Source organism: Miscanthus floridulus, chromosome 1 (assembly GCF_019320115.1).
Source record: "Miscanthus floridulus cultivar M001 chromosome 1, ASM1932011v1, whole genome shotgun sequence".
In the NCBI taxonomy this organism is placed as follows: Eukaryota; Viridiplantae; Streptophyta; class Magnoliopsida; order Poales; family Poaceae; genus Miscanthus; species Miscanthus floridulus.
The window spans coordinates 196,559,827-196,587,362 of record NC_089580.1 but is presented as its reverse complement, the minus strand read 5'-3'; the positions used below and the strand labels follow the sequence as shown (position 1 = coordinate 196,587,362).

Genomic DNA, 27,536 nt, shown 5'->3' with positions numbered 1-27,536 from the left:
CAAAACCTAGGATGGAAAACCCCCACTAAGAACTAGAATAATAATAGAATGATATCTCCATGGATTACTCACCTAGGGAAAAGTTTAGGATCCCGAATGGATTGGAGTTTCCAAATTAGGCCTGAAGGTCTACGACATCAAATTTCGGACAAACGCATATTACTAGGCTTGGGCCTTTGAGCTTTGACGTGGCCCAGCGGCAAAGCTTGTGGCTTCTAGTCATGTGGACTCTACCGTGCTCAGCTCCACGCTCTTCCCAGCGGCGATGGTAGGCTTCCTGGTGACATTCCTCCCTCCTTTAGGCGCTACTTGTCCTCAAGCAGGAGCGAACAGAAAACGTTGCTTGAGTGCGATCATGCCTTAGCATGTAGAGGTAGGCCAGCTTGACCAGCTGATCAACACCTGTTGCACTTGATAGTTACTTTGGGATACTGTACGCATAGCCAAAACCGGCACTGGAAACTAAAAGGGGTTATCAGGGCCAGGGAGTGAAGGAGACACGTGAATTATTCCCAGGACTCCTTCTTGAGCTGAGAGACATAGAAGACTGGATGGACGGCTGAGGAAGCCGACAATTTGAAGCTTGTATGCCACGGAGCCGGCCAATCTTGCCCAACTCACGAAAAGGGCCAAAAAAAACTTGTAAGAGATCTTGTGGTTGGCGTGATTTGTGGCAGTAGATTGAACGTATGGTTGGAGCTTGACGAAAACCATATCGCACCCACCGAAAAGGAACACTCTGAATGGAGCTTGTCCGCCTAGCGTTTCATGCGTTGTTGAGCCCGAAGTAGGTGCTTGGATCTTCAGATATAGTTTGCAGTCTAATTCGATTTGGAGAAAAATTGTCGATTATAAGTATAGAAGAAATAACCCAAATGTGCTTTGTTGTTTGGATAACCTGGCATCTCCTTTTTGTAAAGGGGTGCTTTGGTCAATGCAAACTTCCCAAATGGGTATTGGCCTTATTCGCTGGTCTGGTTCCAGCGAACCAGCCGGCTGGTTCTCCTCTGGAGATTCAGCCAGTTTCAGCCGCTACAATGTTTTTCTCTCATAACAAACCAGCCGGAACAGTGTTTTTCAGTCAAGTTTTAGACCAGCGAACGGGGCCATTATGTGGAAAATAGGTAATGGACAGAAAGGAAGGTTTTGGAGGACCATTAGTTTGGGAATTCATGGGATGGGGAAGTTTTGAAACTTTTCTTTAGAAGGAATGTGTCTGAATATGCGGTATGAGCTTTTTAGAATCATGGAAAATGTTAATCTGGTGGTAGAAGAGAAGGACCAGCTAATCTGGAGCTTTAGCTCCAATGGGAAATTCTCAGTACAATCCCTATATGTTGTTACTAATCATAGGGGGGTTACCTCAGTCCATGTGCATACTGTCTGGAAATTGAAAGTACCCCCTAGGGTGCATATTTTGTGGCTACTTTTAAAGAACAAAATGCTAACTAGGGACAATCTAGCTAAAAGAAGAGAAGTTTCATATCAAACTTGTGTTTTTTTAATGAGTCTGAATATATTAATCGCTTGTTTTTTGAGTGTTGTGGTGCTAGAAGGATTTGGAGTGTGGTGGCAGAGATTTTAAATCTGAGGGGTGATTGGACTTTTGAGTCTGTAGCATCTCGCTAGATTGCGAATAAAAAACATGTTTTGAATAATGTTACTAGTTCCGTGGTGTTATAGTGTCTTCGAAAGTTTGAGTGTCTTGCAAACTGTAGTCGCTGGTTCTAATGACCTCGGGAGGCCTGTTTTGTTTTTGAATTCTAGTAGGCGCGCCTATACGCTTTGGGCCTAAACTTTGTGAAACGCTTTATGATCAATAAATCGGGGGAAAACCTGTTCTTAAAAAAATAAATTTTTTTATGGTCCCAAAGCTTAGGTAACTAGAGTGTAGAGTCTTTAATTTATAGTAACTGGACTTTGGCTGTTTTGTCATTTTATGGTCCCTAGGATTTGTATAATGTAAGGGAGCAAGAAAAGTAGAATACATATTTATGCACTTTGTAGAATCACGACTAGTATTAACGCATGAATTTACTCTAGTTTGTTGGGCGCATGAGCTTTTAGCTCTAGATTGAGCTGGGCTGGTTTACAATTTGAGCCAATCACGAAACAAGCCTAAAATGAACCGAACATGAGTAACCCACGAGCCTTTGAGCTTTTATTTATTTTTATTTCATAGCCCTAGAGTAACGTTAGCAGTCCTGGCCTCCTAGGCCATGCAGCATGCTGGAGGGACTATGCAAATAGTGGACTAGTGCCTCGTGCTCGTGCCTGTACTCTAACAGCGTACCACGGCAGCAGGGGTAATTGGATCCGCTCAGACGCGGTCCTAAGGGATGGACACTTTGTCCCAAGATGCGCGCCCTCCGCTCCTTTGCGTGCTGTCTCCATCCACGCTCTGCATCATCGCTAATGCCCCGTCCCACCCCACCCTCTACCCCACAGCTAGCGTCCCCACCCGCCCTCTACGTCGTCGTTGCTACCACGTTCACACCCACATTCTGCGCTATCGCCGCCGCCCCCACCCGCCCTCCGCGTCGTCACTTCCGCCCGTGCCTCCCCCACCCCGCTCTCTATACGCCGCTGCCTAGCTCCGTGCTACCGGCGAGCTCTATACTGGTGATCTACACGCGCCGACGAGACTCCATTCGCCGAAGCAACAAGGAGATGTTGCGCTGAAAACGCATGATGTAAGCGTATGTTTCAAGTGTTTCAGATGTTTTAGAGGTATGTTGTAAGTGTTTGAGTAAAGTGCACCAGCGGTCCCTAAACTTATACAGTTGTGTCATCCCAGTCCCTAAACTCGCAAATCGACCGTTTAGGTCCTCAAACTTGTTCACCTGTGTCATCTCAATCCATAAACTTGTTCGGCTGTGTCATCCCGGTCTCTAAACTTGCAAATCACCTGTTTAGGTCCTCAAACTTGTTCAGTTGTGTCATCCTGATCCCTAAATTTGGTTTTGTGTCTCATCTGGATCAAAACAGGGTGATCTAACAACTTTATATAAAAAATAATTTATAACTTTTTTATATGAACTCGAACGAAGACAAACTTTATATCAAAACTGTAGCCCTTGACGCGATCTACGACTTTGTAGTTGAAAAGTTTTTGAATTAAAACTGTTTAGGGTCCCAAAATATTATTGTATGTTTATAGATTTTGAAATTTGAAATTTAAAATTATCAAACAATCTTGGATATTGATATGGTCTATATGAAAGTTATAATTCTCAATACGATTTACAACTTTGTAGTTGAAAAGTTTTTTGTTTGAAGTCATTTAGTGTCCCAAAATTTAATTTCAAATTTCAAAATCTATAAACATACAATAATATTTTGGGACCCTAAACAGTTTTAATTCAAAAACTTTTCAACTACAAAATCGTAGATCGCGTCGAGGGCTACAATTTTGATATAAAGTTTGTCTTCATTCGAGTTCATATGAAAAAGTTATGAATTATTTTTTGATATAAAGTTGTTAGATCACCCTGTTTTGACCCAGATGAGACTCAAAACCAAGTTTAGTGTCCGGGATGACACAACTGAATAAGTTTGAGGACCTAAACGGATGATTTGCAAGTTTAGGGACCGGGATGACACAGCCGAACACATTTAGGGACCGAGATGACACAGATGAACAAGTTTGAGGACCTAAACGGTCGATTTGCGAGTTTAGGGACCAGGATGATACAACGGTATAAGTTCAGGGACCGGTGGTGCACTTTACTCAAGTGTTTTATATTGGTGTTGCAAAAGTAGATCGGTATGTTGATATGTTGCAATGGCTATACATGTATGTTTCAAGTGTATGTTATAAATGTTTCATCTGTTTCAGAAGTACGTTGCAATTGTTTTATTTAGATGTTGCAAAAGTACATCTGAATGTTGCATACGTGTGCAATGGCTATACATGCATGTTGTAAGTGTATGTTCCAAATATTTCATCAGTTTCAAATATATGTTGCAAGTATTTCATCTAGATGTTGTAAAAATATATCTTAATATTGCATATATTGCAATGACTATACGACCGATGTTGGAGATGAGAAGAGATAAGACAGGAGTTGAGCGTGACAGATGACAGCGCGGCGAACGGAACGCCATGGGGTGACGCGGGCTCAACCAGGACGAGAATGCCGCAGGTGACGCGGCGCGCGGCAAGGATGGGACCCCGCGGGGTGACGTGGGGGCAGCTGGCACGCTTCTGTTACGCGGGGACGGGAATGGGGCACGAAGCAAAGTGCTTGCGCTCGAGCTGGAGCAGCGTCCGGACGACGCCGAGCGGCCACCCAGTGCGCGCCGGGGATCGATAACATCTTGACCTCGCTCTACTCAATGGGCAGGATGCAGGCCGTGTGGGGCGACGATTGCACGGCGTACGGGCCGGACAGATGGGTCACGGAGGACGGCGCGCTGCGGCGCCGGCACGTGCCGGGGCACAAGTTCCTGCCTTTCAACGCCGAGCCGAGGACGTGCTTGGGCAAGGACGTGTCGGTCGCGCAGATGAAGTGTGTGGTCGCCTGCATGGTGTGGAATCTCGATTTCATGGTGCTGCAAGGGCACGAGGTGGAGCCGAAGCTATCCGTCGTGCTCCAGATGGAGAAGGGGTTCACGGCGAAGGACAGGAAGCGAGGCATCATTGTCAGCGCTTTTAGAATTTAGAATAATCACCAGGGCATTTGCCAGTAAGTGGTCCGTGCTAGTAGTAATACAGTAGTAATTAACATGTCGCATCGTATAACTTTGCAAGTGTGTGTAATTTTGTGTGCTCCACTGCTCTTATAAATAGTAACTCTGTGGCTTCTCTCCGGCTCGGAGCCATGTCAAACGTTTCATAGAATGAGCCGTTTTTTCAGTGAAAAATAGAGGAGCCGAAGCCGTTTTAGAGGAGTCACAAATTAGAGCTTCTCCAAAACAGCTCTAGCTCATCCAGGATGTGCCAAACACCATGTACAAGGGATGAACGCATATGATTCATATGACACCTTCTGGAAACGCCCTACATGGAATTTTCTTATTATTTTAATGAAATTGAAAAACAGGTGGCAAAATCTGAAAATTGCGATTCTGGCAGATTGTCGAGTAGTATCTAATACACGGGGAGCTATTCCCATCCTGATATACGGCGGGTAGCTATCTATTGACCATCCCAATGTATCAGCTAGCTAGCCAATCTTTTCTTTTTCAAAATACAATATACGTGGTACTCATATACATGTACGTACGCTGATTGTCCAGTATCTATTGACCATCGGCATGTATCAGCTAGCTAGCCTATCCTTTTTCAAAATATAATATACATGAGGTACTCATATAGATGCATATGAACAAACACATATAATCCCTCTGTCTCATAAAAGTGGACGTTATAGAGTTGGTCATGTAGATCAAGGAGGATAAATGCCTGCATTACCCCTACATAATGCTATCTTTTTTATTTGACATGCACCACAGCACTACTCACCTCTCTGTTTTTCTCACCTCCTGGCGATGGAAAGAGTAGCTGTTTTTTCTCACCTCCCAGCGATGGAAAGAGTAGCTGAGCAGGCATGGATGGACTGATGGGAGGTCAGCTTAGGCTGGGTGTAACACCCTCGGTGTTGCGCCCTAAATAAATTACTAAAACATGTCATGGGCATCATGTTTATATGATAACGCATGTGGTAGAATGTGTGGATGAATTTTTTTTAACTTAAGATGATCAATAAAAAGGTTAAATGAAAAGCTACTCCATAATTCATGTATATCAAGTAGGGTTGAAAATCAATTTTTATTGAACAAAAACACTATAAAACATATATGTAGCACTTAATAAAGTTTGGAGTAAAGTTTGGAGTATGGATTTTGTAGATGACAATAAAATCCTTGTTGTTGAAAAATAACTTCGCTAGCTAATGCTTCTAATGGCCTAGAAATGCAACTTGGAATCAAGTTTAGCTCAAAGACTTAAAATATTTTCAAGTTTATAGATAGCAAGACAATGTCATATTTGGCAATTTATTTTGTGAAATCGAGTTAAGGGATGGTGTCGTGTTTTAGCTCAGGTTGGTAGCCTCACATGCCATCTTGAGCATGGTGAAGATGGTTTAGGTCTAGAAGCAACCGTTTAGTTGTTATAGGCGCTTTAAAATTCGTGTAAGACATGATTTCTGTCTAGTTCACCGGGTGAGCGTGGTCACCACGTCTTGGGGGCGCGACGTCGCCATGTCGGCTAGCTCTGCGCGCGCACGCGCGCTGCCACGCGTGGCCGACTGCGACTACCCTGTCCTAGCCGCCACTGGCTTTACCACGTGGAGCCGCTGCTGCTACTCGCACGGCCGAGCAGCGTGAACGCCTGCCTCGCCGCGCTGCCGCCCTACTGACCCGCCTCGTGCCGCGACGCAGCCACTGCAGGTGCCGTCGCCTCACCGTCACGTTCGTGCTTCCCTCTGCACCCCTACCCCGCTGCTGGCATGGTTTGATGCTCGACGCTGTCGCGCGCACATGGTGGAGCTCAACGTCGCCTTGCCATTTATGGCACTGCGGCCGCACGGGCCATGCCGGTCAATGGACGCACATGCTTGTCCAGTTGCATCCGCATGTGTGACGCCCTGATCGCGCCGATCACATCCCGCCAAGGCGAGGCCGTGCTGAGCCCACCTGCCGGCCCCGTCTCCCTCTTCTCTCTGCTGACCGCCATCAAGCCGTGCCACCAAATTACCCAGCGATCGATCACCTCCATTCAATTCATCGCATCCACGGCTTCACCATCACGTCCTCTCGCTGTCCGACCCCACCCAGCCATGAAGAAGGCACCACCAAGCTCCAATTTGGAGTTTTTCCCCGCTGTCGTGCCATTAAGGCCACGGTCGGCCATGGTCGAGGGCAGCCCTCCTACCGCCCATCCCAAACGAATTCACCTACACCACTAGCTTCACCTTGACTCCCTCTTCACCCTGCCCGCCTTAGCCGAACCGCTACCGCCTCTCTGTCGTCGCTGACGCGACTGTGCCATCGTGGTGCATCGCCGCACGGCTCGGCCGCACGTGGTCAGCCCTTCTCTGTTACCCTCTTCTCCACCCACCACCTCGGCTAGGTCCACGGTAGTCTCCAGATGCTCACTCGCTAGCCAGTTAGGTCCTTAGGTGCTCTGGTTCGCCGGGGCAGTCGCGCCACCATCGTGGATGGCCATGCACCGCCGCAGCTAACTCCAGCGCGTCCCGCCGCCCCGTGTTGCTGCTCGGCGTAGACGGTGGGACCATAGTTGAATGTTGGCCTGACCGACGAGCCAGTGCGGGTCTCTGGTGGTCGGCGTGGCCACCCCATGCCACCGCTCGCCGCGCTGCCGGGCACGGGTTAGTCAGGGGTGCGCGCGGGGGAATTTCAGGGAAGACGGGGGGGTTAAGTGAGAAGGTCTGCTAGAGGACAAAATAGTGTTAGTACTTAGTTGTAAATTGGGAGGAGTTCGAGGTTTCTTTTATAAAATTGCCAGCGTGCGCGGGCTGTCTCCGCATGGGCCGGGGTCCACGTGGGCCGTATCTACGGACCGCGCGTGTGGGCCACGCGGGAGATTCACTTTTTCTTTTTTTCTAAGGAATTAGAAATAGTTTTCTAATTTAATTTCTGAGCTAATCTTTGGTAATTAAAATAAAATCATATAAGTGTGCAAAAATTACGAAATAAATTTTGTTAGGTTCCTAAAATTGTGATCTATCTGTTGGTGTATTTAGTTCATACTTATATGTGTTGATATTAGGTGTTATTAAATCGTTTGAGAATGCTTAATAATATTAAGTTAATTTTTGTAGGAATTTTTGTGGTAAATTGGTGATAGCTTTAGTTCTGAAATTTTTATGGTAGCTTTATTGTATTATTATGTGCTCACTGTAATTTTTATAGCCTTAGAATAGACTAAGCATTAGGATAGTTAAATGCTCTTTATTTCAATATACATTAAGTCACTAGTAGAAATAAAAATATATCCTTAATTTATCAAGGTAAGGGTTTATTAGTTGAACCCAACACTTTGCTTGATGAAGATTATAGTTAGCTTATTATCTTAGTCAATAGAGCTAGCTTAGTAACTTGGTGTGCGTATTCTTATTTTAAGAGTTGATGTTGCCTAAATGCTAAATGGTTGCATCATCATCGCATGCATGTAGAGAACGAGTTAGTGGAGATAGTGACCACAGACGATCGCGAGTTCGAGGAGATCATCGAGGAGTATGAGAAGGAGGTCCTCATGAGGGAGGAGGTCTCAGAGCCACCGCCGACTAACTCGACTGACACCGCGCCTGCCCAAGGCAAGCCTTAGTGCATAACCCATATTTTTTATAATCACTATATGTATATATGTGATGTGTAATTACGTTATAGGAATTTTATGGAAACCACATGTATAGATATATCTGTCCTATGAGTCTTACTAGTACAGATTCGAGTAGCTGCTATGCTTAGGTTTTCGGTAGCGTGAGTAACCTGCCGTTACTCACAATAGGTGATTATTATAATTACTCTTATGATAAAAATGATGAAAGGATAATAGAGACCGGGCAGGGATATGGTAGGGTATCGGTGGGTGTAACGAGTTGTGTCCCGCCGTCACGGGGCTTAGCTTGGTTACACTATTTTTCCTATCTGTGTCGATTAAGGACCATCCGTTGCTGTGGATGGTAGTCAGGTCACAGACTTATTATCCTAAGCACATACTTGCTTATGGGAGCGAGAAGGCTCGTTACGCTCTTGTCGTGGGTTCTGGCTTTTTTCGGACTGACTGATTAGAGGTAGGGAAAGGTGAAGGTCTAAGCACTATATTAAGATCGGGTCTCAAGTGTGGGGGCTTGAAGTCTAAGTTTGAACGGGAACCTGGACCCCTCGACAGGAGTGAAATGGGTTAGTCTTATTTGTGCCTAGAGTATAAGCATGGCGTGTGTTTCGGGGTACCCAGCTGTGATACATTGGTTCGCGAATCGCCATTTCCATGAGACGGTATGACTTGGCTATGGTCTAGCATCATAGCAAGAACTGGAATGTGAAAGATGGTAAAATGGTTCTGATTGTTTAACCCTTGCTTGAAGGTAGAACATGTGCTTACCTAGAATGGTTACTAATAAAGTAATCATGACTACTAATAAAACTTGATCTTAAGGACATACTTCTAGTAATGCTTTTTGCAAACAAAAAGAAAACAATAAACCCATATTGCCTATCATACCCATTGGAGTCGAGAAACTATTCCCACTAGTCAGGTAAGTCTTACGAGTATATTATGTACTTAGGGTTTATTTTACCCTATTATAGGTGCAGCTGGAGTAGTAGCTCTTGTGTGGAGGATTCTTTTGGTGGGCAAAGATGGATCCTTGTATCGTTTCTGTTAGATGTTTATTTTCATTCCGCTGTTTAATTAGCGCACTCTAAACCCTGGTATTGTAATAAATAATTTTTAAGAACTTTTGTTGTATAAAATAGACTAAGTATTGTAAGCTCGTACTCATTATTGGATTCTAGAGGTAAAACGTGGATTGATTCGAGTTCTCCCATGAGGTGTGCTCGACGGAACTGTCCGATGTAGCTAACTTTCGGAGTGCTTAGTGTCTAGTGGAAGACGAGCGTCTTCGAAAGCATGTTATTTCGGACGGTTCTACCACACTAGGATGGCTATAACGTCTTGCTTTGTGAGACAAACTTTGAATGCTATAACGTCATGTATTATGGGACGGAGGGAGTACATTCTATCTCTATAAGCATATTCGAAAAAAATGCGCTAATAAATCTTGAAATTGACAAACTAGTGCCATACACCTCACAAACTCATTGTCGACGGGTGTGCCGTCTACAATTGAAATGACAGTACAGTTAGACTCTAAAATAAATTTAGTAAACTATAAGCACATATATCCTACTTGGGATCCAAGTCAGATTTTTTTGACTAGATCTAATCATGTATTTCATCAAAGAGGAAAAGTTCATCCCACTTTCCTGAAGTATCGCCGTATTCTGATTTTTTCTTTTCGATCTTCAAAACCACACATCTTACATTCTTACCCCTTGAATTTCAAAACTAGTCATATTACCTCTTTGTCTTGATTTGGAATGGTTTTGAAGGCGGTTTTTATCCTTTTCGGTTAAAAAATCGGTAAATACTTAATAAACCATAGAAAATGTCTCTAAGATTTTCCAAAGAATCTATAGATGGATTGGGATACAACAAATTTAAATATAATAATTAGAGCTCATGAAAATATCTCTAGATGCTTAAATAGTAGATTTAGCTAAAGGAAAATGAAAAAATATGCAAAAATAGAAAAATCCCAAAACATTATAATTGATATGTAAACTTGTTTTAAAAACTTTTTGCAACAAAAACCATAATACACAACTAATAGAGAACCAAGCGGGGGCTCGGTTGGTCAGCTGAGCAGGGGCTCAAGCTACCCGCCCATGGTTCAAGCGTTGGCTCCCGCGCAGCGCCTCACCTTTCTTCTTAAGAGTATCCGGGAGACTCCCCCGCGTGTTAAAAAAACAACTAACATTAATGTATTGCATTCATGCTGGTCGCATCTCATATTTTTGCCATACAGATTTTTTAAAACATGCTTATACATCAATTATAATGTTTTAGAAAAAAATTTAGAATTTTCAATATACATTTTTCCATTTTCCTACGGTTAAACCTATTGTTTTGAACTTTCTAAAGTTGCCTTCATGAGTTTATTTTATTTGGATATATCATATACCAATCTATCATTGATTTTTTTATAATTTTTAAAAGCCTAGAGACATTTTCTATGTTTTAAAACATTACTAAGTATTTAGTATTGACTATTTTTAAGTAAAAAGACAAAACCACTCTAAAACAGAGCAGGAGGTAACTTGAATGGTTTTTAGAGTTCAGAAAGTAAGCTGTCAGTTTTAGGGTTTGAGAAGAAAAACTAAGTCTATGATGATAGTTTAGAGAGATAGAATATACTTTTTCCTTTTCAAATTGACCAAATGTTCTTTCATCATGCGAACAACGTTCGACCAATATATAGCCTGTCGTTCAGCCGACAACAGAGTTTTCTGCCGTGTAGCGAGCCCATGCAAGCGACAGGTTCCTAGGAGGCCACACATACTATACCCCCATGATTAAATGTTTTGTCTCCGTACATTAATAAAAAACATTGTTATTTGACATAAAAAAATCCACCGCTGCCCAACGACCTCATTGGTGGTTAGATGAACGGGACCCGGTCCCTCTGTAGATTTAGTTTTTGTTAGTCCAGAGTTTGGTTTTTGAATGACGCCATCAATAAGGTGGTGGTGACTATGGCTTCTGGTGTCATCAACAAGGTGGTGGTGAGTGATGACTATGACGTATTAGAATTTGGCCTCTCGGGTCTGTTCCTATCTTAATGATATTTAATCTAACATTGGTGAAGAGCAAGTGAGAGTATGACTGCATGGGAGTGCAATACAAACTACAACTCATGTGATTACAAAGTAGTGTTACATTAGAGGTGGGAAAGAAACATAATTCCTTTTGGGTGTTACACATTGGGTTACATATGATTGCACCAGAAGTCCGTGACACGAGCGTCTCGCCATGCCATGGAGGCATGGTATAGATGGCATAAACCCGTTGAAGACCCCATTTTCATTTTGGTGTTTCCAGAGTGACTAGCAAAGTAGGACGTGTTGTAGTGATTGCTTGGAAGGGTCGATGACAGTGAGATCTCCTCGATTCTGTTTCACCTCAATCTTGGCAGTGTTGATGCCCAAGAGGAATCAGTCGTTACATGTGAAGGTAGTAAGGTATGGCAGAACCGCCTAATCTAATATCTCCCAGGAGTACTTGTCTTCCATTAGACACTAAGTACTAAAGAGAGGACACTAAACTACGCAGTTCCATCGAGCACACCCCAAGGGAGAACTCAAGAATCCATATTTTTCTATCAGGATTATAAATGAGAGAATACAGTTTACAACATTCTTAAGTCATTTCTTACCTCACTTTATTACAGTACCAGAATATTACCTCAAATTATTATAACAGCAGAATATAACAATGTTATCAGATTTACAGAGGAAGCAGGATTAATTTAACGACATGGTGGAGTATTAACATAGTGGACATTTTTATACAAGAGATGTTAGCAGATTTTACATCTTTTCTTATAAAAACCTTTCGTGAGGGTTATAAATAAATACTACGATCGTAGCGTGAAAGGAATCCTCTCTAAGCTCACCAGGAGGTTTCCACACACAAGAGTCAACTCTAGGTATCCTCCGCTCACCTGCAACAGGAGAATAAAACCCTGAGTGCTCGATTGTACTCAGCAAGACTTACCCGATAGGAGAAAAATAAAAGACTCCAAGGATATGCAAGGCTATCTGGCTTGTGGGTTATTACATCTACGGAAGCATTATTAAACGTGTGTCCTTATATTCAATTTTATTAGCAGTCATCATTAGTTCATTAACTAACCATTCTATATAAGCACCTAAGCTACTTCCAAGTAGGTGGTAAGCAATCATAACTATTTTATCACATTTCAAGTTCCAGTTCTTACTACGGTGCTAGACCATAGTCAAGTAGTACCGTCTCACAGAAATAACGATTCGTGAATCAATGTATCATATCTGGGTACCCCGAAATACACGCTCCGTTTATACCCCAAGCACAAACAAGACCAAACCATTCCACTCCTGTCGAGGGGTTCAGGTCCCCGTCCAAACTTGGACTCCAAGCCCCCACACTCGAGACCCGGTCTTAGTATGGTGCTTATACCTCCACCTTTCCCCGCCTCCAATTAGTTGGTCTGGAAAGAGCCAAAACCCACGACAAGAGCGTAACGAGCCTTTCCGCTCCCATAAGCAAGTATGTGCTCAGGATAATAAGTCTGTGACCTAACTACCATCCACAGCAACGGACGGTCCTTAATCGACACAGGCGGAACAAGGGCAATCCGAGCCTCGCTCGAATGCCTAACCAAGTCCAAACCCAAGTACCATTCCGCCCGGTCTTCATTTATCATTCATATATATTCCATGTGATAGTAATATAATAACAACAATAATATCTTTTTCTAACTCTCGCGAGTGATAGGTAATCACTCGACTTCTACCGGATCCTATAGCATAGCAATCTACATGATCCTAACATACTAGTAGAACCTATAGGATAAGGATATATATATGCAAGTGGTTTTCATTCAACTCCTTCAAACTTAATGCACAAACATAAGATAAAGTACAGATAATAGAGGTTATGCACCGGGGTTTGCCTGGGTAAGATATAACCAAAAGTTAGCATTCCATCACGGTGACATGATCATCAAGGCACCATCTTTTCCGCTACCTTGGTCGACTTTATAATCCATCGTTGTTCCTATTATGATATACGTGGATGAAATGCAGAGACACAATTAATCAACGACAACTGCAACTCTAAAATACGATTACGCTCCGCAGGCTAACGAACTAACTTTAGTGAGTAACGTACTAGTCTACGTATCCACTTTGTCAAGTAAGGCTTCGCCTTGGAAAAAATATTTTAGTTCTAAAATCCCAAGGTGTTTTGGTATTCTATTGATTAAACATATATTTTTGAACTAGGGCTCATTTAGCTACCTAGCAAACTAATTATTATGGAGCTACAAAAATTACAGTGAGCACCTAATAATATTAGGAATTTACTTTGAAAGTTTCAGAGCCAACACTATCACCAATTTATCACAAAAATTAATACAAGTTTATATTTTATAATATTAAGCATCTCAAATTAATTAGATAGCTCTAGAAAATATTATAAAACTATGTGAACAAAATATACTAGCAGATAGATCATGATTTTCGGAACTTAACAAAGTTGGTTTCATAATTTTTGGTTAACTACACAATTTTAGATTGAATTTACAAGTTTATCTTAGAAACTAAATTAGAAAATGCTTAGAAAAGGAAAAAAGGGCCGACAGCAACCCATTCTGGCCCAGCGCGGGTCGCGTGTGAGCCATGACGGCCTAGCACGGCCCAAGGCTGGGACGCCCGCATGCGCTCGTGTTTTGCAAAAGAGGGCTCGGGTTTTTGGATAATCACGCGGAGCAACGTAACACTATTGCTATAGACTCACGCTTTGCATTAAAGACCCTAGAATGTGTTGCCTTTACAACGGGGCGGTCCTCGGTGTACCTGCGCGTGGCGGCGCGGCACACCGGCGGCAACGGCGGTTACGCCAGGCCAACTAGGCTCGCTACAATAGAAGTAAGGGGCCGACCACCATCTCTAGCTAAACGCGCAATGATGGGTGACGGTTAGGAACTCGAAGGGGCACTGTTGTGGGCTGCAGCGGCGAGAGGCTATCCGTGGCGACGACGCGACTGTTTCGATGACCTAAGGTTCTATCGGGGTGGTAGGGATAGTGGGTAAGCACCAGTAGCTCACTGAAATTCGTGTTGCGGTGATGATTGAGGCGGAGGAGTGCCGAGGTGGCCTGGCCACGTGCGAGCCGCTGGGGTGGCGGTGCTCTGAGATGGACACCCATGCGTTACCACATCACCGATAAGCGCCCTGGCCAAATGGCGCGAGCACCAGATAGAGGAGGTCAAGGCGAGCTCCTAGATACAAACAATTCAACTAATTCAGACCTTACCCTAATTTCACTAGCACGGCGACGCACCTAGCCGGTGGCGAGAAAACAAAAAATTTGCCAGCAATAGTGCTCGGTTGTGCCAAGGTGAGGGTCGGGCTGCTAGCTGGCTTTCCTGTCTAACTACGGGAACGCCTAATTGAAGTGTGGTGTCCCGAACCGCACGTATTTATCGTGCGAAGCGGGCGATTCTATCGGCGACAAGGGCAGGCGGGGGGCGGTAGCTCTTCAAGGCTATGCCTGCTTCGGTCGAGGTTGTGTTAATGAAGCGAAGGAGGGCAGTGACACCACGACACGGGCATTAGTGCGACATGACTACGGAGGCAAGTAGTGGCTCGATGAGTAAGTGATTCGAGCGACGGACAGAACGCCACGTCGGCAAGATGAAGGCCGCCGCGACATCGGCTTGGCACCGTGCATGGCCTAGCTGGCAACGCACACGCGGTAGAGACAATGCCATCGGACAGGGCCAGACAGCGGCGCAGGATTGCAGGGAGCGCGGACACGATGGCGCGCGTGCGATGGCGAGAAGGGCAGCAGCGGGGGCAGTAGCGCGATGGCCAGCAGCTGCAAGGCGAAGACAGCGGCCCGCTGGAGCCGGCCACGGCCAACCCACGACCAGATAGGCCGATCGGGGTCGGCACCGCGGTGCATGGAACGCGGCCAGCCGTGCGACGTCGAGAAGCCACGCAAGGTGACTGTGCGCCTGAGCCAAGCATATGATGTGCATGAATTTTAAAGCGTAACAAAGGATGCCGATCATCTCAAACAAAGTTCAACTGATCCGACTAACCTAAAGTCGACACTACCAGCTATCTAGCGGAGCAATCGTCCTGACCCAAGAGCAACCAGAGAGGGAGATAGGGAGGTGCCAACATGAGTTCGTCACGCTGATCGCCGGTTCACGAATCGAGCACCGAATCAGGGTTCACAGCGCGTTCTAAGGAGGTTTGGGCAATTTTAGAGCGGACAACGTGACATCCAACATAATTTCGACCTATGCCATGCTCAAGCACTCACTTTGATGTAATCAACAATACCAAAACATGCAACTGGTGTTTAAACATTTTTGTTAGAAATTAAATGTCAAAATAGCATTGTCTTACTACTTTTATATACTTAGAAAAGTTAAGAATTCAATTCAAACTAACAGTCATTAACACTTTTTTTTACAATTTTAAAAGGCCTAAACTCTATTAACTGCTACCAACAAGTATTTCATACGATAGTCCATACCTCATACTAACCCATAGGAGCAAAATATTTAAACATCATTTAACTATTTTTCTCAATATAATTCACCAAAAGTGGTATTTTACACAATAGTTCAAGTGTTTGCCGACTTAAAGAAAAAAGCTTATCTTAACGTCAAATTTGATTTTTGAGCTCCCAAAACACTAGTTAACAACATCTATTTTCCAAAAGTTAAAGTTGTCTTTCCATCTACTAAACTTGTACTTCAATTTTTATTTAAGTATTGAATACATGTTATGTTTGATCCTTATTCATAGAAATTGTTTTTCGCCTCACGTGCGTTATAAATTTTTAAGACCCAGAAACTTGTTAAGCTAATCCTTCTCGGACCTAAATCTCAGTGCTTAGCAAGCTCGTAACACCAGAGGAGTTACATAAGGTATACCCCAAGACAAGGTGAGAGACGAAGGTTTCAAGGACTTCTTTGCACACGGGATAGACAAGTTAGAAAACTTAGCATTAACATGATCTTACCTAGTCCGATGCAAGAACACCTAATATATGATTAGTAATTAGTGAACTTAATTAGACACTGACCTTATCCGGTTAAGGTCAGTGTCTAATTAAGTTCATTAATTACTAATCACAGATTAGGTGTTCTTGTATTGGACTAAGTAAGATCATGTTAACTCTAAGTTTTCTAACAAGACAACGTAGTGAATGATCAGTTTTAGCTTCAAGTTGTTTTGTTACCCCAAAGAACTGGACTTTTGGTGGGGTATAGTTGTTCCAAACAAAGATATAGAAAATATGCAAATCACCATGCATCTTGATTGCCTTGTAAATCAGCACATCACGATGGACTTCGTTTGATGTGATGAGGTAAAAGGACAATGTGATGCAAGTGGGTTGGGGGAGTTAGAGGCCAGCGTCGAGAGGTTCGACGGTGGCAAACTAGCAACAACCGCGTAAGCGATGTCGTTGCCGGAGGCAGCGTTGTGTCGTCCTACGACATCAGATGGTGCGAGGTGCGAGAGCAGCATTGTCATTCTCATGCATGGCTGTTGTGTTGAAAACAACTCAAATTTGATGTTGTTTGCCTGATTAATGTAATTTGATGATGGTCCCCTTGATGCAAATGTGTTCTTTCTGACAGTGGTCTTCATCTATGTTTGTGGGGACGGGGACCCGTCGAGAACAAATTCGCCGCGTGGGATGGGTATGGGGCGAAACCTTTTCCTCGTGAGTCGTGAGTGTTGACGGGAGCGGAGACAAAGAATTTTCTCCCCCGCGCGGACGAGAATGGGAAGGCATCCCCGACGGGGAATTCACCGTTGCCATCTCTAATCCTACTACCTCAATGTCTCCTTAATAACAAGTTTCAAGTACTTCATCTCACCCTAATTTAACTAAGATTTAAATTACAAACACAAGATTTTAGTTAATTGTAGAGTCAAACTTTTGACATGTAGCTGTATTAATTTTATTATTTGACCATTTTGAATGGATTTGGACTTAAAAAGCAATTAGATTGAATTTAACAGGAGTCATTTTACTTAAGATTTGGATTGAACTCTAAATTTCTTATTTTCACCTTGTTAATTAGATTTCTCTATCTGTACATTGTAAAAAACTACGTGGCCAAAAAAAAAACGTAGGACATGTGATATCCACTAGCGGCGAACGAGCAAGGGAAAGGGAACTTTACACGCGCGCGGGTTCGGCGCCAACACCCCCCCACCCACAACCTGCGTCATCCTGCGCGCCTCTGCCTATACGGGCTCGCCTGATTCGCTCTCCCGCGATTCCTCCCCCACAAATCCTCCAACCCAACCCAATCCATCGTCTCAAAATTCCAGCAACCTTGCATCGTCTCGGCTCCAAATTCGCCCCCCTTCGGTCCACAAATCCCCTTCTCCACCTCCGATTCTGCGGCGAATTCGGTTAGCTTACTCTCCTCCGAGCTTATCGCCAACCCTGTGGTTAGATTCGATTCCCCGTTAATTTTCGCTTGAACGTTCAGCTTTGTGGATATTTCTTCCCCTTTATTTTGGATTGATTGTTGTTCGTTGTTTCTCCCTTTCTGAAATCTGGATTGGGCCTTTTTCAAATTCGCGATCAGTCCCAACCTCGAGATCCGGCTCAGTTTTTCACCCTGCTGTATTCCGCATCGACCCGGAGCTGCCAATTTGCGGAGCTCCGAGCGCGGGCCGCAGAAAGCGAATCGAATGAATCAAGCTCGCGCGGCGGGGAGTTGATGCCACCCGGCGATGGATCGCCGCATCCTCAGGAGCTTGTCGTGCAACGGCAGCGGTAAGAACACGCCCCCTTCCTCTCCGGCTGCGGTCTCACGGTCTGCGTCCTCCGGCGGCATCGGCTCCAAGGACGACGACGCTGCCGGCGAGCGCAAGGCGCTGCTGCCGCGGCAGCCGGCTGGCGGCATGGCGCGGAAGGGCCGCAAGGGGCCCAAACGCCGTGTGCAGTGGAAAGATAGGCATGGCAGCAAGCTCATCGATGTCAGGGAGTTCCAGCCTAGGTATGTCGAAAACAGGCATCCCCACTCACATTTTATGTGTCTTAGAATGCGTTGGTGCAATTGTTAATGATTGATGCTACCCGATAGCAAAATTCCTTTGATACCACGTTATACTATTGAATTAGATGAATTCTGTGTAGTTTTTGCTCGTTCGTGAGGTTGCATTAATTTGCACAAATGGAGTTATAAGGATAGCTGTAAGTGTCCTGTGGTAACATTTGTTAAGACTATAGCGGGAAATGGGAAGAATGGTGATCCGATTATTTGTCTGGAGCTGCAGCTTCAACTACAGTGGTTTCAGTTATTGGACGATATCTTGTCTGGCAGGGTATGACGTTAGAACATGTGTTTTGTTGAGGATGTCGTAACCTTCCATTCTCGGCAAGGCTAACGGAATGATTGGGCTTGGGAGCTTTCAATCATCTAATTCAAGTAAGTTGGTTCAATGCCTACGGTTACCTTTTTCTGAAGTAGCTTGGAGACCTGAATAAAAACTGAAAAGTTTGTCGTTATAGAGACACTGAACACGCTCTAAACGTGAATTTCTTGCCTAATAAAGTTTAGGCAGAGTTGTTACTCAGGTCTAAAGGCATGGTCTCTGCTATTAATTGCTGCGAGAGGGAGGGAGAGTAAATGTTGAACTCTACTGTGTTTCTAATGAGTCTGGTTTGCATGTTTTTCCCTGTTTGCTTTTGATATACTATTCTGCTGCAATACAAGCACAAAAGGTGGTCATTGGTTTATTCTGAAGTTCAGTTTATCATCAGTTAACATTTTTTGCAAAATGTGCTTTAGTGATTAAATGACTCAAGCGTTATGATATGAATACTGTGCAATTTCTGGCTTTCTAGTCAGAGATGATGAGCAGTCGAATTCAATGGTGTCAATCACTTTGTTTCGCTGAAATTAGGTTGCTGCTGATGCTAATGCTGATTTGTTGTGAGAGGAAAACACTGTTAATTCGCTGAAAAGTATTGCTGAAGTAGTGCTGAAAAACAAGGCGATTCGTACTCTGTTTGATTTTCTGAACATTTGTTAATCATTCTTGAGGAGCTGCACATGTCAATTTACAATAGATTGTTGAATTCGTACTCTTTTTATCAACTAATAAATGAACTTCCAGTACTTAGGGGTTAAGATAATTAGTTCTTCAAAGGAAAAGAGATCTAAGACAGCTAATGCTCAATATCTTATTTTCATCATTTTATACTAATGCAGTCAACTGGCCAAGTTGACAAAGTTAAATCTGATCACATGCATGTACATTACACAACCTCTGCTGCACCTGAAAACTTTGTTTCTATTCATTTTTGGAGTGGAGATGTTTAATGCTTTTTATGCCCATGTCTAGCGCTTTTTCATGGGATCTGAAGCTAGTTTGCACTAATGAAATGGTGGGCAAAATTCTGTCTTAGTATGTCTAACGGCCAGCTGGAACTAGATACAATCACATGGCCACCCATTCTGATTCCCAATCTGTTTAGCTGACCCAGTGGAGCAAAGGAATCTGATTACATGGGAAAAATCTTCAGTGGGTTTGACCACACTACAACCAAAAGTTCATTTTCCACTTACTTGGAAGAATTTCTGTGGAGACCACTCATGGTACTTTATCACTAGTCTCCAATTAGCTTTATTTATCCGTGACACCAAATTGTTTGGACCAGACCAGTAACTCGTTGAGAGCACAGTTGAGATGAAACTGCACTTCACGTGATAGTGAGTCAATATAACCCTCTATTTTGATGTTCCTATTTAATCCACATAGGAACCCATTAAATTTCAACTACTCTGCAATGGGCCACAGTCTTATATCCAATGGTGAAATGAGTAGAATTTCGTAAGATATGAAAATAACATGTCAACCTCATGCTACTTTGTTTTATGCCTCATGTTGGTACTGCTGTAGTGTCTGAAGTTCTGAACACATGTGCGTACACAAACCTAGACCTCACAGATGCACACCCGCTTACCCTTACCTCCACGCACACAACCAAGACCTACAGACTACACACAGGTCAGGCAGTTGTGTTCCTGGTGTGATTGACAGAACCATCCAAGACTCCGCAAGCTATAGGCACATTGCAGTCTCTTTGTGGCTCCATGCATAAGAGACAGGATTTACTTGGGCAAGCCCTAGTACATCATCTGTGTCGAGCTGTGCTTGAACGTGGGTGGGTGGGTGCTGCAACCAGCCACCTAACCATCGAGCTATCAGCTTATTTGCGACTTGAGGATTTGTTTGTTGGCTCGACCAAAGCTTTGATGCTATGAATAATCTTAGAGCTTTTGGTGCTATGAACATGCATGCTAACCGTAACCAACATAACATTTTTTTCTAGTGTTATTATCTATGCAGCTGTAGGCTTGTAGCTTTCTAGGGCAATAATTAGGTGAGTATCATTTCCTCAGGTCTTGTTCTGACAAAGCTATTGCAGTTTGTCCTTGTTAACGTGCATGTTCTGTTTTTACTACATCGCATTTGTTGCACTTTTTAATTCCTGGGAGCCAGCTAAGTTAACAGCTCTGTTTTTTTAACATTAGCGGAGTCTTTTATTGTCTTAGTAGATTTTGAGATCCATTGAATTCTTTGTTATTATTAATTAGTAATGATGTAATGCAATCAACTATGGTCTCTGTCAGGGCTCGTTGCACTTTTATATTTTCGAACCGAGCATATTGTAGTTATCTTTTTGCCAGAAGTATTGATTTCCCTCTGTTATCTTCCAACTTTGCACTTTTTCTCAACAAATAATGTTTTCCAACTGAGGATATTATAGTTTCCTAAAACTAATAATTTGCCTCTGTTGTTTAAAAACTTCCTGGTATATAATATTATTCAATTTATACTAAAAATCACATTAGGTATTATGAATATTATTTTAATTGAGAAAAAAGTTTTCTTTAGGGGTCGGGCATGAGTGTGATGTCATTAAAGCCTTCCAGTTGATTATCTTTGTAACAAATCAGATATATTTGCCAATTACTACTGCTTGAAAAGCCTCCATGCTATACTTAAATTGCCGTGCTGATCTTGTTTATGTTGGAGTTTCAGGAGAGTCCTACTGAAGCTTACTACTTTGAACAAATTATTTTAATATCTTCCTCTAACTATGCTTTTATCTTTTCCATAATTTGCAGTGACTCAAGCGACTCAGATGATGAATATTTGGATACATGCATATGCTCAATCATGTAAATACATCTTGCACAGGTGGATTCTATCATGTGTATAAAGATCTGTATCTCAGTATTCCTGTCTCCGGCTTGGCCCTAACAGTACAGTAACAATCATGCATACAGAAGTTCATTCCAACAGACACTGGCTGTCCTTTGGACGCAAGGAAACGCATTTTGCAATGATTGCCGAACTGGTGATAAGCAGCGGGTGAATATTTAGCTGGCCTTAACTGGGAGTTACATCAAAGACCTAGAAATGATCACCGGATACAGTAGGTAGACAGGATTAAAGAAGCCGAGAAAGAATGCCTTTCTCTGGTTTAATTTTGGATACCAACAGCATCCTGAGTTTTTGGCAGAGTAATGATTCATGTGATAATGCAAATGCTAGTAGAATCGAACACTACTAGTTCCTATGCATGATTCAGATCGATTTTGTCTATACTATTTGATGTATTAACATGGGATGTTCCTTTTTAATCCTTGTTGCCAGCATCTTTTGGTCTACTTATTACTGGAGTTAGTATCCAGATTGCTTTTAAACACTGTATTAACAAAATGAGATGCCAGTACATTATTTATTTTGAGATGTGGTGGGGCCGCAATAAAGATTTATATATATATATATATATATATATATATATATATATATATATATATATATATATATTTGAGGGGAAGTAAAGATATTATATATAGTAATAAAAGTAACTATTGCACTTGCATGACCAAACAAAGTGGACACTACTACACGGATGGTCGACCCCAGCCCGCTTCAGCGGTTGTTTGGTGGTCCACGCATGACCACGGGCCACATAGAGTCGGCCCATGTTGGCCCAGCCCGCGTTCTTGGTGGCCCTCGGATTCCTTTCTGGTGGGAGCCCCTCTCACACGGGTTCCGTCGTCCAACGGTCACTTGCCAGCTGGGTCAACTTGACCGTTACCATTCGTGGCGCTTCTCCTCCCCCGCCCCCCCAACGGCTTCATCCCCACCCCACCACTTGTTTTCCTCCCCTTCGCGCTCCCCCAAATGCCGCCTCCTCATCACTAATCACCACTGTCCCGCGATCCCCTCCCACTCGTTCTCTGCTGCCTCACGCCGTCGCCTGCGGTTCACGATGGGCTGCTTCCTTGGCTGCTTCGGGGGGGCCAAGGAGCGCCGCCGCCGCCGCAAGCGGTCGCCGTCACAGTCCCCCAACGGCCGCGCCCGGGTAACTGACTCGACCCGCTTCCTGCTTTGTTTTGTTTCTCCCGTTCGTCGATCGAGTTCTAGGGTTGGATGGATCGGATCGCCTGATCAAATCTGTGTGTGATGTATGTGGGATCAGACCGTGGCGCGGGTTACGCCGAAGAAGGTTGATCTGGATGGGGAGGCCGTCTCCGCCGCCGCGCCGCTCCTAGCGACGCTCCTCGAGTTGAGGTTCGTGGGTGGATCGCTGCAGTTTCGGTCTGCGAGATGAGCCGCCGCTCTCGTCGTTTTCATCTGGCGTGTGTTGTGCTTTGTTCAGGGACTCCACGGACGACATGTGCCTGGCCGTCGTGAAGAAGAAGGTGGCGTTCGACCCCAACGTCACCACCTTCGAGGCGGCCCCGATCCCGGAGGAGGACGGCGAGGGAGCCGATCTGGAGGATGGTGGGGATAGCAGCGACAAGGGGTGGATGCTGGCGCCGGAGTGCGCCAAGTCCGAGGCCTTCCCCTTGAACCACAGGTACAGCAACTGCGCTGGCATCGAGAGCGACAGCGACTACGAGGACGCCGAGGAGGACGAGTACGACGAGTTCGAAGACGACGACGACGAGGAGGAGGAGGAGGAAAGGGAAGACGGGCTCGATGAGTGCGCGATGGACGACGACGACGACGAGCACGGTCTCCTCGGAATCGGCCGCAGCGAGGAGGACGCGTGCGAGTCGCTCTTCCTGCTTCCGTTTGGCAAGACGTCCAAGGATTCCGGCGGCCAGGTAGCGGCGCCCGTCGTGCCCCCGGCGGAGTCCCCCTCGGTGCTCGGCTCCGTAGAGAACCTCAGCCTCACCCGGTGGAAGGAACCCAAGCCCCGCGCTGCCGCCGCGCCCAAGTCCTCGGACAAGGAGAACGTCACTGTGGTGCAGGAGAACCGGATGGACCTCCTCGCCGAGCCACCGGCGGTGGCGGCGGCGGCCAAGAGGAAGGAGGAGAGGCCGGCGGTCTCGGACTACAGCTACACCCCCAGCACGCCGAGCAAGCAGGAGGCCTCCGTGGACGCCAGCCTCTCCACGTGGCTCGGTTCCTCGGGGACGCCCGAGAGCAACTCGGTCCGGTCCTACTCGCCGATCAGCCGGGAGGACCGCCCGATCCTTGGGGCCCTCACCGTGGAGGACATCAAGATATCGTCGGCCAACTCAACGCCGAGGAGGTCGAGGTCCCCGAGCCCGAGCCCGAGCCCGGACGACATGCCGATCCTGGGGACGGTGGGGGCTTACTGGAACTGCAGTGCCAAGGAGGCTGATCCGATCACCAGAGGGGGGTTTATGAGGACCAGAACCAGATTTGGCCAGGTGAGCTTTTTCTCAGTAATCTAACTGTTGATGTAATCCATGTTTGCTCTTCCAAGTATAATCTTCTGATGGTAAATCATGTGCAGAATTTTGCAGGATGAAATGGTGGATTGCTACTGAATAGTGAAACACCTCCCGCTAGGAGGAGAGAGAGAGTGCTGAGCTGGGTGGGAATGCAAAGATTGTGAAAATGCGAGATTGTGAAACCAGTTACATTTCTGTGATCCATATTCTTTCATATGTTTGTAAACATGACATTGTCATCCATATTCTAGTATGGTGTTTTTTGTGGCACTGTCAATATGGTGTAGTATTTCAATATTATTCTTTTGTCAATATGATCAATTGTATCTGTGCGTGTTACCCCTTCTTTTCGTTTGGGCTTTTTGACTTTATAAGCCGTATTTTTTCAGCCAACTAACATATTTTTCTCTCACACCAAATCAGCCAACAGTACTTTCAGCTATGGCTTATCAGCCAAACAAGCTCAAGCCAACAGGCCGTATGCTAGTACCAGTTCCCCCATTCTTTTCTGTCACAGTAAACTTTAACCTGTAGAGGCATCTGTCTGGATTGACAACCCCATTCTGAATTGCTGTCTGGATTGACAATTGTTTAGGCTTACTGGAAAATCACTTAAAATTTCAACACTCAGATTCTCCTCCCTCGACCTTCATTCCTGCAATTCAAAGTTTCAAACTACAATCTGCAAATGATTAAATTGTTTTCAGATACTTGTAATAAATTAATACACATACACCCCATGTTAATATATGCAAATGAAGTCTGCAACACACACACAGTGGCCGCAACGATAAAAACAGCAGTTACCGCCTCTTGGGAAGCTGAAATGTGCGCTTCAGGAAGTGGTTGGCGACCTCATCGTCGCGATGGCACACCACGCGCAGGATGGTGTTTGGGTCACTGCGGCTCCACCTCCTGGTCGTCGGCGGCATCGGTAGGCGCTGCCTCTCGGAGACCGCCTCGGTGCACTCGTACGCCGCAATGCCAAACTCCTCCACGAGCTGCTCCGCCGTCTGCGCCATGAGCGCGACGACGCCTTCCGCGGCCCGGGCCTCGGACTCGACCACGTCCTCGGACACAAGCCCCTCGCCGCGCGTGCAGAACGCTCGCTTCAGGCTCCTGAAGTCCTCTTCGATCATCGCGTGGTCTTCCATCGTGAAGCTCCTCTCGCTGCCACCGGCTAGCAGGACGATCAGGAACCCCTGGAACGAGGCCTTCATCACCTCCCGGAGGCCACGGGCTGCGCGCGGTCAACGAGGATGGAGACGAGCAGGGACAGGTTCTGCTTGAGCGCGCGGAGCGCGGGGCCGATGCGGGCGTCGGCTACGCCGACGACGTAGAGGCCGCCGTAGGAGTGGTGCGAGTCCAGGAAGATGAGGCGGTACGCGGCGACCTCGGCGACAAGGACTGTCAGCGGATTAGTCTGCACAGGGCCCACAGGGCCCGCTGGTAAGCTCGTTTGTAATCGCTGGACGCGGTCACCACGCGATCCGCAACGCTCGCCAACGTCACGCATGTACTCGCTCTGCCGCTGGCTCACGTAGTGCAGTTGATCATTCTTCCACTTTCATGGTATCAATTACCGGCGAACCTTTCCTGAACTCCTTCGCCACAGCTTCTGCCACCGCCGCAGCTTCCACAGCAGCCGCACCCATGGCTCCTTCCTCTCATCATTCTGACGACTCCTTCGACTCTGGTCTCAATCCTCCCGATCCCACTCCTTTGTCATCCAAGTCATCAACATCCGTTCCCATGTCCCCGTGGTCCTTGATCTTGATGAGGGCAACTACTCATAGTGGCGGTGCTTCTTCGATTCCGTCCTCGGCAAGTTTGGGCTGACCGAACACGTCCGCTCTCCCACCCCTACGGCAGAGCACGACGCTGAGTGGCAGCTGACGAATCCTTGCATCGTTAATTGGATCCTTCTCACCGTCTCCAAATCTGTCTTCGATATCGTCCACAAGCCGCACCTCATTGCCTTCTCCCTATGGACCGAGGTCGAAAGCCTCTTCCACGACAACGAACTCCAGCGTGTTGTCTACCTTGAGGTTGAGCTTCACAGCACCTACCAAGGTGATCTCTCCATCAATGAATACTGCACTAAGCTGAAGCGCCTCGTCGATCAACCGCGTTCGATCGGTCATCCTATCTCCGAGCCCAGCCAGGTCCTCAACCTGCTCCGTGGGCTCAATCCTCACTACCGCCACCTCAAACCAGTGATCACCGCCAAATTCCCACCCCATACATTCATGAGTGCCAGATCGTTCCTCATCCTTGAGGAACTCAGCGAGAAGCATGACGCCAAGACCGATGCCAATCAGGCGCTCGCCGCCGGGCATGGATCCAGCACCAGCAGCTCCAGTGATCCACTACGCACCGCCAACCCCAAGAACAACCGTGGGCTCGGGCACGGGCACAGGCGCGGGCGCGGACCACGCGACAACGGCGGTGGCGGCGGCCAACGCCCCTAGGCACCCGTGGGCCCCCAGGCACCCATGGGCTACAACCCCTGGACAGGCTACGTGTAGGCTTGGCCTGCCCGGTTTCGTGCACCCACCACCGGCGTCTTGGGCCCCCGCCCACCCTTTCGGCCACAGCAGGCCATGATGGCCTCCCAAGCCCAGAACAGCGGCTCCTTCGACAACTGGGATCTACTCCACCAGGCGCTATCCACAGTCGGCGTGCCCACGCAGCCTCTGAGCACCGCCGAATGGTACCTCGACACAGGCGCGACCACTCATATGGCCTCGTCCCCTGGTAATTTTTTCCCTAAACACCTTAAACCCTCGTCCTTCGTGATCACGGTTGGCAATGGTGCCCAATTGCCCATGACTCATCAGACCTTCAGCTCCATCCCCACTTCCTCTTCCCCTTTGTTTTTGCGCAATGTTCTTGTTGCTCCCTCTCTAATTAAGAACTTAATCTCTGTCCGACGTCTTACTCGCGATAACAATGTTTCTATCAAATTTGACCCCACTGGTTTCTCCATTAAGGATCTTCCAACGCGGGAGGAGATGCTTCGATGTGATAGCCGCGGTGACCTCTACCCTCTCCGGTTACCGGCTCATCAAGCTCTCGCCGCTTCATCATCCTCGACGGTCTCCTTGTGGCACCAGCACCTCGGCCATCCCGGACATCATGTTCTTTCTCAAGTTTTAGCTAGTTTTGATTTCAATTGTAATAAATCAGTGGCACACTCTTGTTCTTCATGTCGATTGGGCAAACATGTTTATCTACCTTTCAATGACTCTACATCACATACATATTTTCCCTTTCAATTAATACATTCAGATGTTTGGACATCACCTGTTGTCAGTCATTCCGGCTACAAATTCTACCTTGTTGTGCTTGATGATTTCACGCACTACCTCTGGACATTCCCTCTGTGGAAAAAGTCCAAGGTCCTGCCCACCCTAAGCGCATTCTTGGCATATGTCCACACTCAGTTCCGTCTACCCGTTC

General features: G+C 45.8%; 3 protein-coding genes and 1 pseudogene across 7 annotated transcripts; 3 read left to right on the top strand and 1 right to left on the bottom strand.

Moving 5' to 3' along the window:
• The first annotated feature begins 4,338 nt into the window (after positions 1-4,338).
• LOC136469669 (noroxomaritidine synthase 3-like) lies at positions 4,339-4,665 on the top strand. The gene has a single exon (XM_066467770.1). It carries the CDS (start codon positions 4,339-4,341, stop codon positions 4,663-4,665), a length of 327 nt encoding a protein of 108 aa, XP_066323867.1.
• Positions 4,666-17,532: 12,867 nt separating this feature from the next.
• On the top strand, positions 17,533-22,013 carry LOC136449571 (uncharacterized). Of its 5 annotated transcripts, XR_010758053.1 has the most exons (5): positions 17,533-17,784; positions 17,925-18,338; positions 18,666-18,770; positions 21,480-21,552; positions 21,642-22,013. XR_010758053.1 is itself a non-coding variant. In XM_066449628.1 (4 exons), exons 2-3 carry the CDS (start codon positions 18,073-18,075, stop codon positions 21,535-21,537), a joined length of 324 nt encoding a protein of 107 aa, XP_066305725.1. In that variant the 5' UTR covers positions 17,533-17,784; positions 17,925-18,072; the 3' UTR covers positions 21,538-21,552; positions 21,642-22,013. The 5 variants fall into 5 exon arrangements, 3 of the variants coding, with proteins under 3 accessions (XP_066305725.1, XP_066305733.1, XP_066305741.1); XR_010758051.1 differs by having other exon boundaries at positions 21,480-22,013; XM_066449628.1 differs by lacking the exon at positions 18,666-18,770.
• A 191-nt stretch (positions 22,014-22,204) lies between these two features.
• LOC136508212 (uncharacterized) lies at positions 22,205-24,388 on the top strand. Its single transcript, XM_066502856.1, has 4 exons — positions 22,205-22,729; positions 22,847-22,938; positions 23,027-24,050; positions 24,137-24,388. The coding sequence occupies exons 1-4, from the start codon at positions 22,274-22,276 to the stop codon at positions 24,149-24,151; spliced, it is 1,587 nt and encodes a 528-aa protein (XP_066358953.1). The 5' UTR covers positions 22,205-22,273; the 3' UTR covers positions 24,152-24,388.
• A 348-nt stretch (positions 24,389-24,736) lies between these two features.
• Positions 24,737-27,536, bottom strand: part of LOC136508205 (protein unc-13 homolog) — a 63,260-nt pseudogene continuing 60,460 nt past the window's right edge.

What these genes read in the sequence shown, in the direction of transcription:
- LOC136469669 (XM_066467770.1), top strand. Translation starts at nt 4,339, where the DNA reads ATGGGCAGGATGCAGGCCGTGTGGGGCGACGATTGCACGGCGTACGGG.
- LOC136449571 (XM_066449636.1), top strand. Translation starts at nt 18,073, where the DNA reads ATGGATCGCCGCATCCTCAGGAGCTTGTCGTGCAACGGCAGCGGTAAG. An exon ending in GTCAGGGAGTTCCAGCCTAG is followed by an intron (nt 18,339 to 21,479) that starts GTATGTCGAAAA and finishes CATAATTTGCAG; the next exon opens with TGACTCAAGCGACTCAGATG.
- LOC136508212 (XM_066502856.1), top strand. Translation starts at nt 22,274, where the DNA reads ATGGTCGACCCCAGCCCGCTTCAGCGGTTGTTTGGTGGTCCACGCATG. An exon ending in CCCCCAACGGCCGCGCCCGG is followed by an intron (nt 22,730 to 22,846) that starts GTAACTGACTCG and finishes ATGTGGGATCAG; the next exon opens with ACCGTGGCGCGGGTTACGCC. An exon ending in GCGACGCTCCTCGAGTTGAG is followed by an intron (nt 22,939 to 23,026) that starts GTTCGTGGGTGG and finishes TGCTTTGTTCAG; the next exon opens with GGACTCCACGGACGACATGT.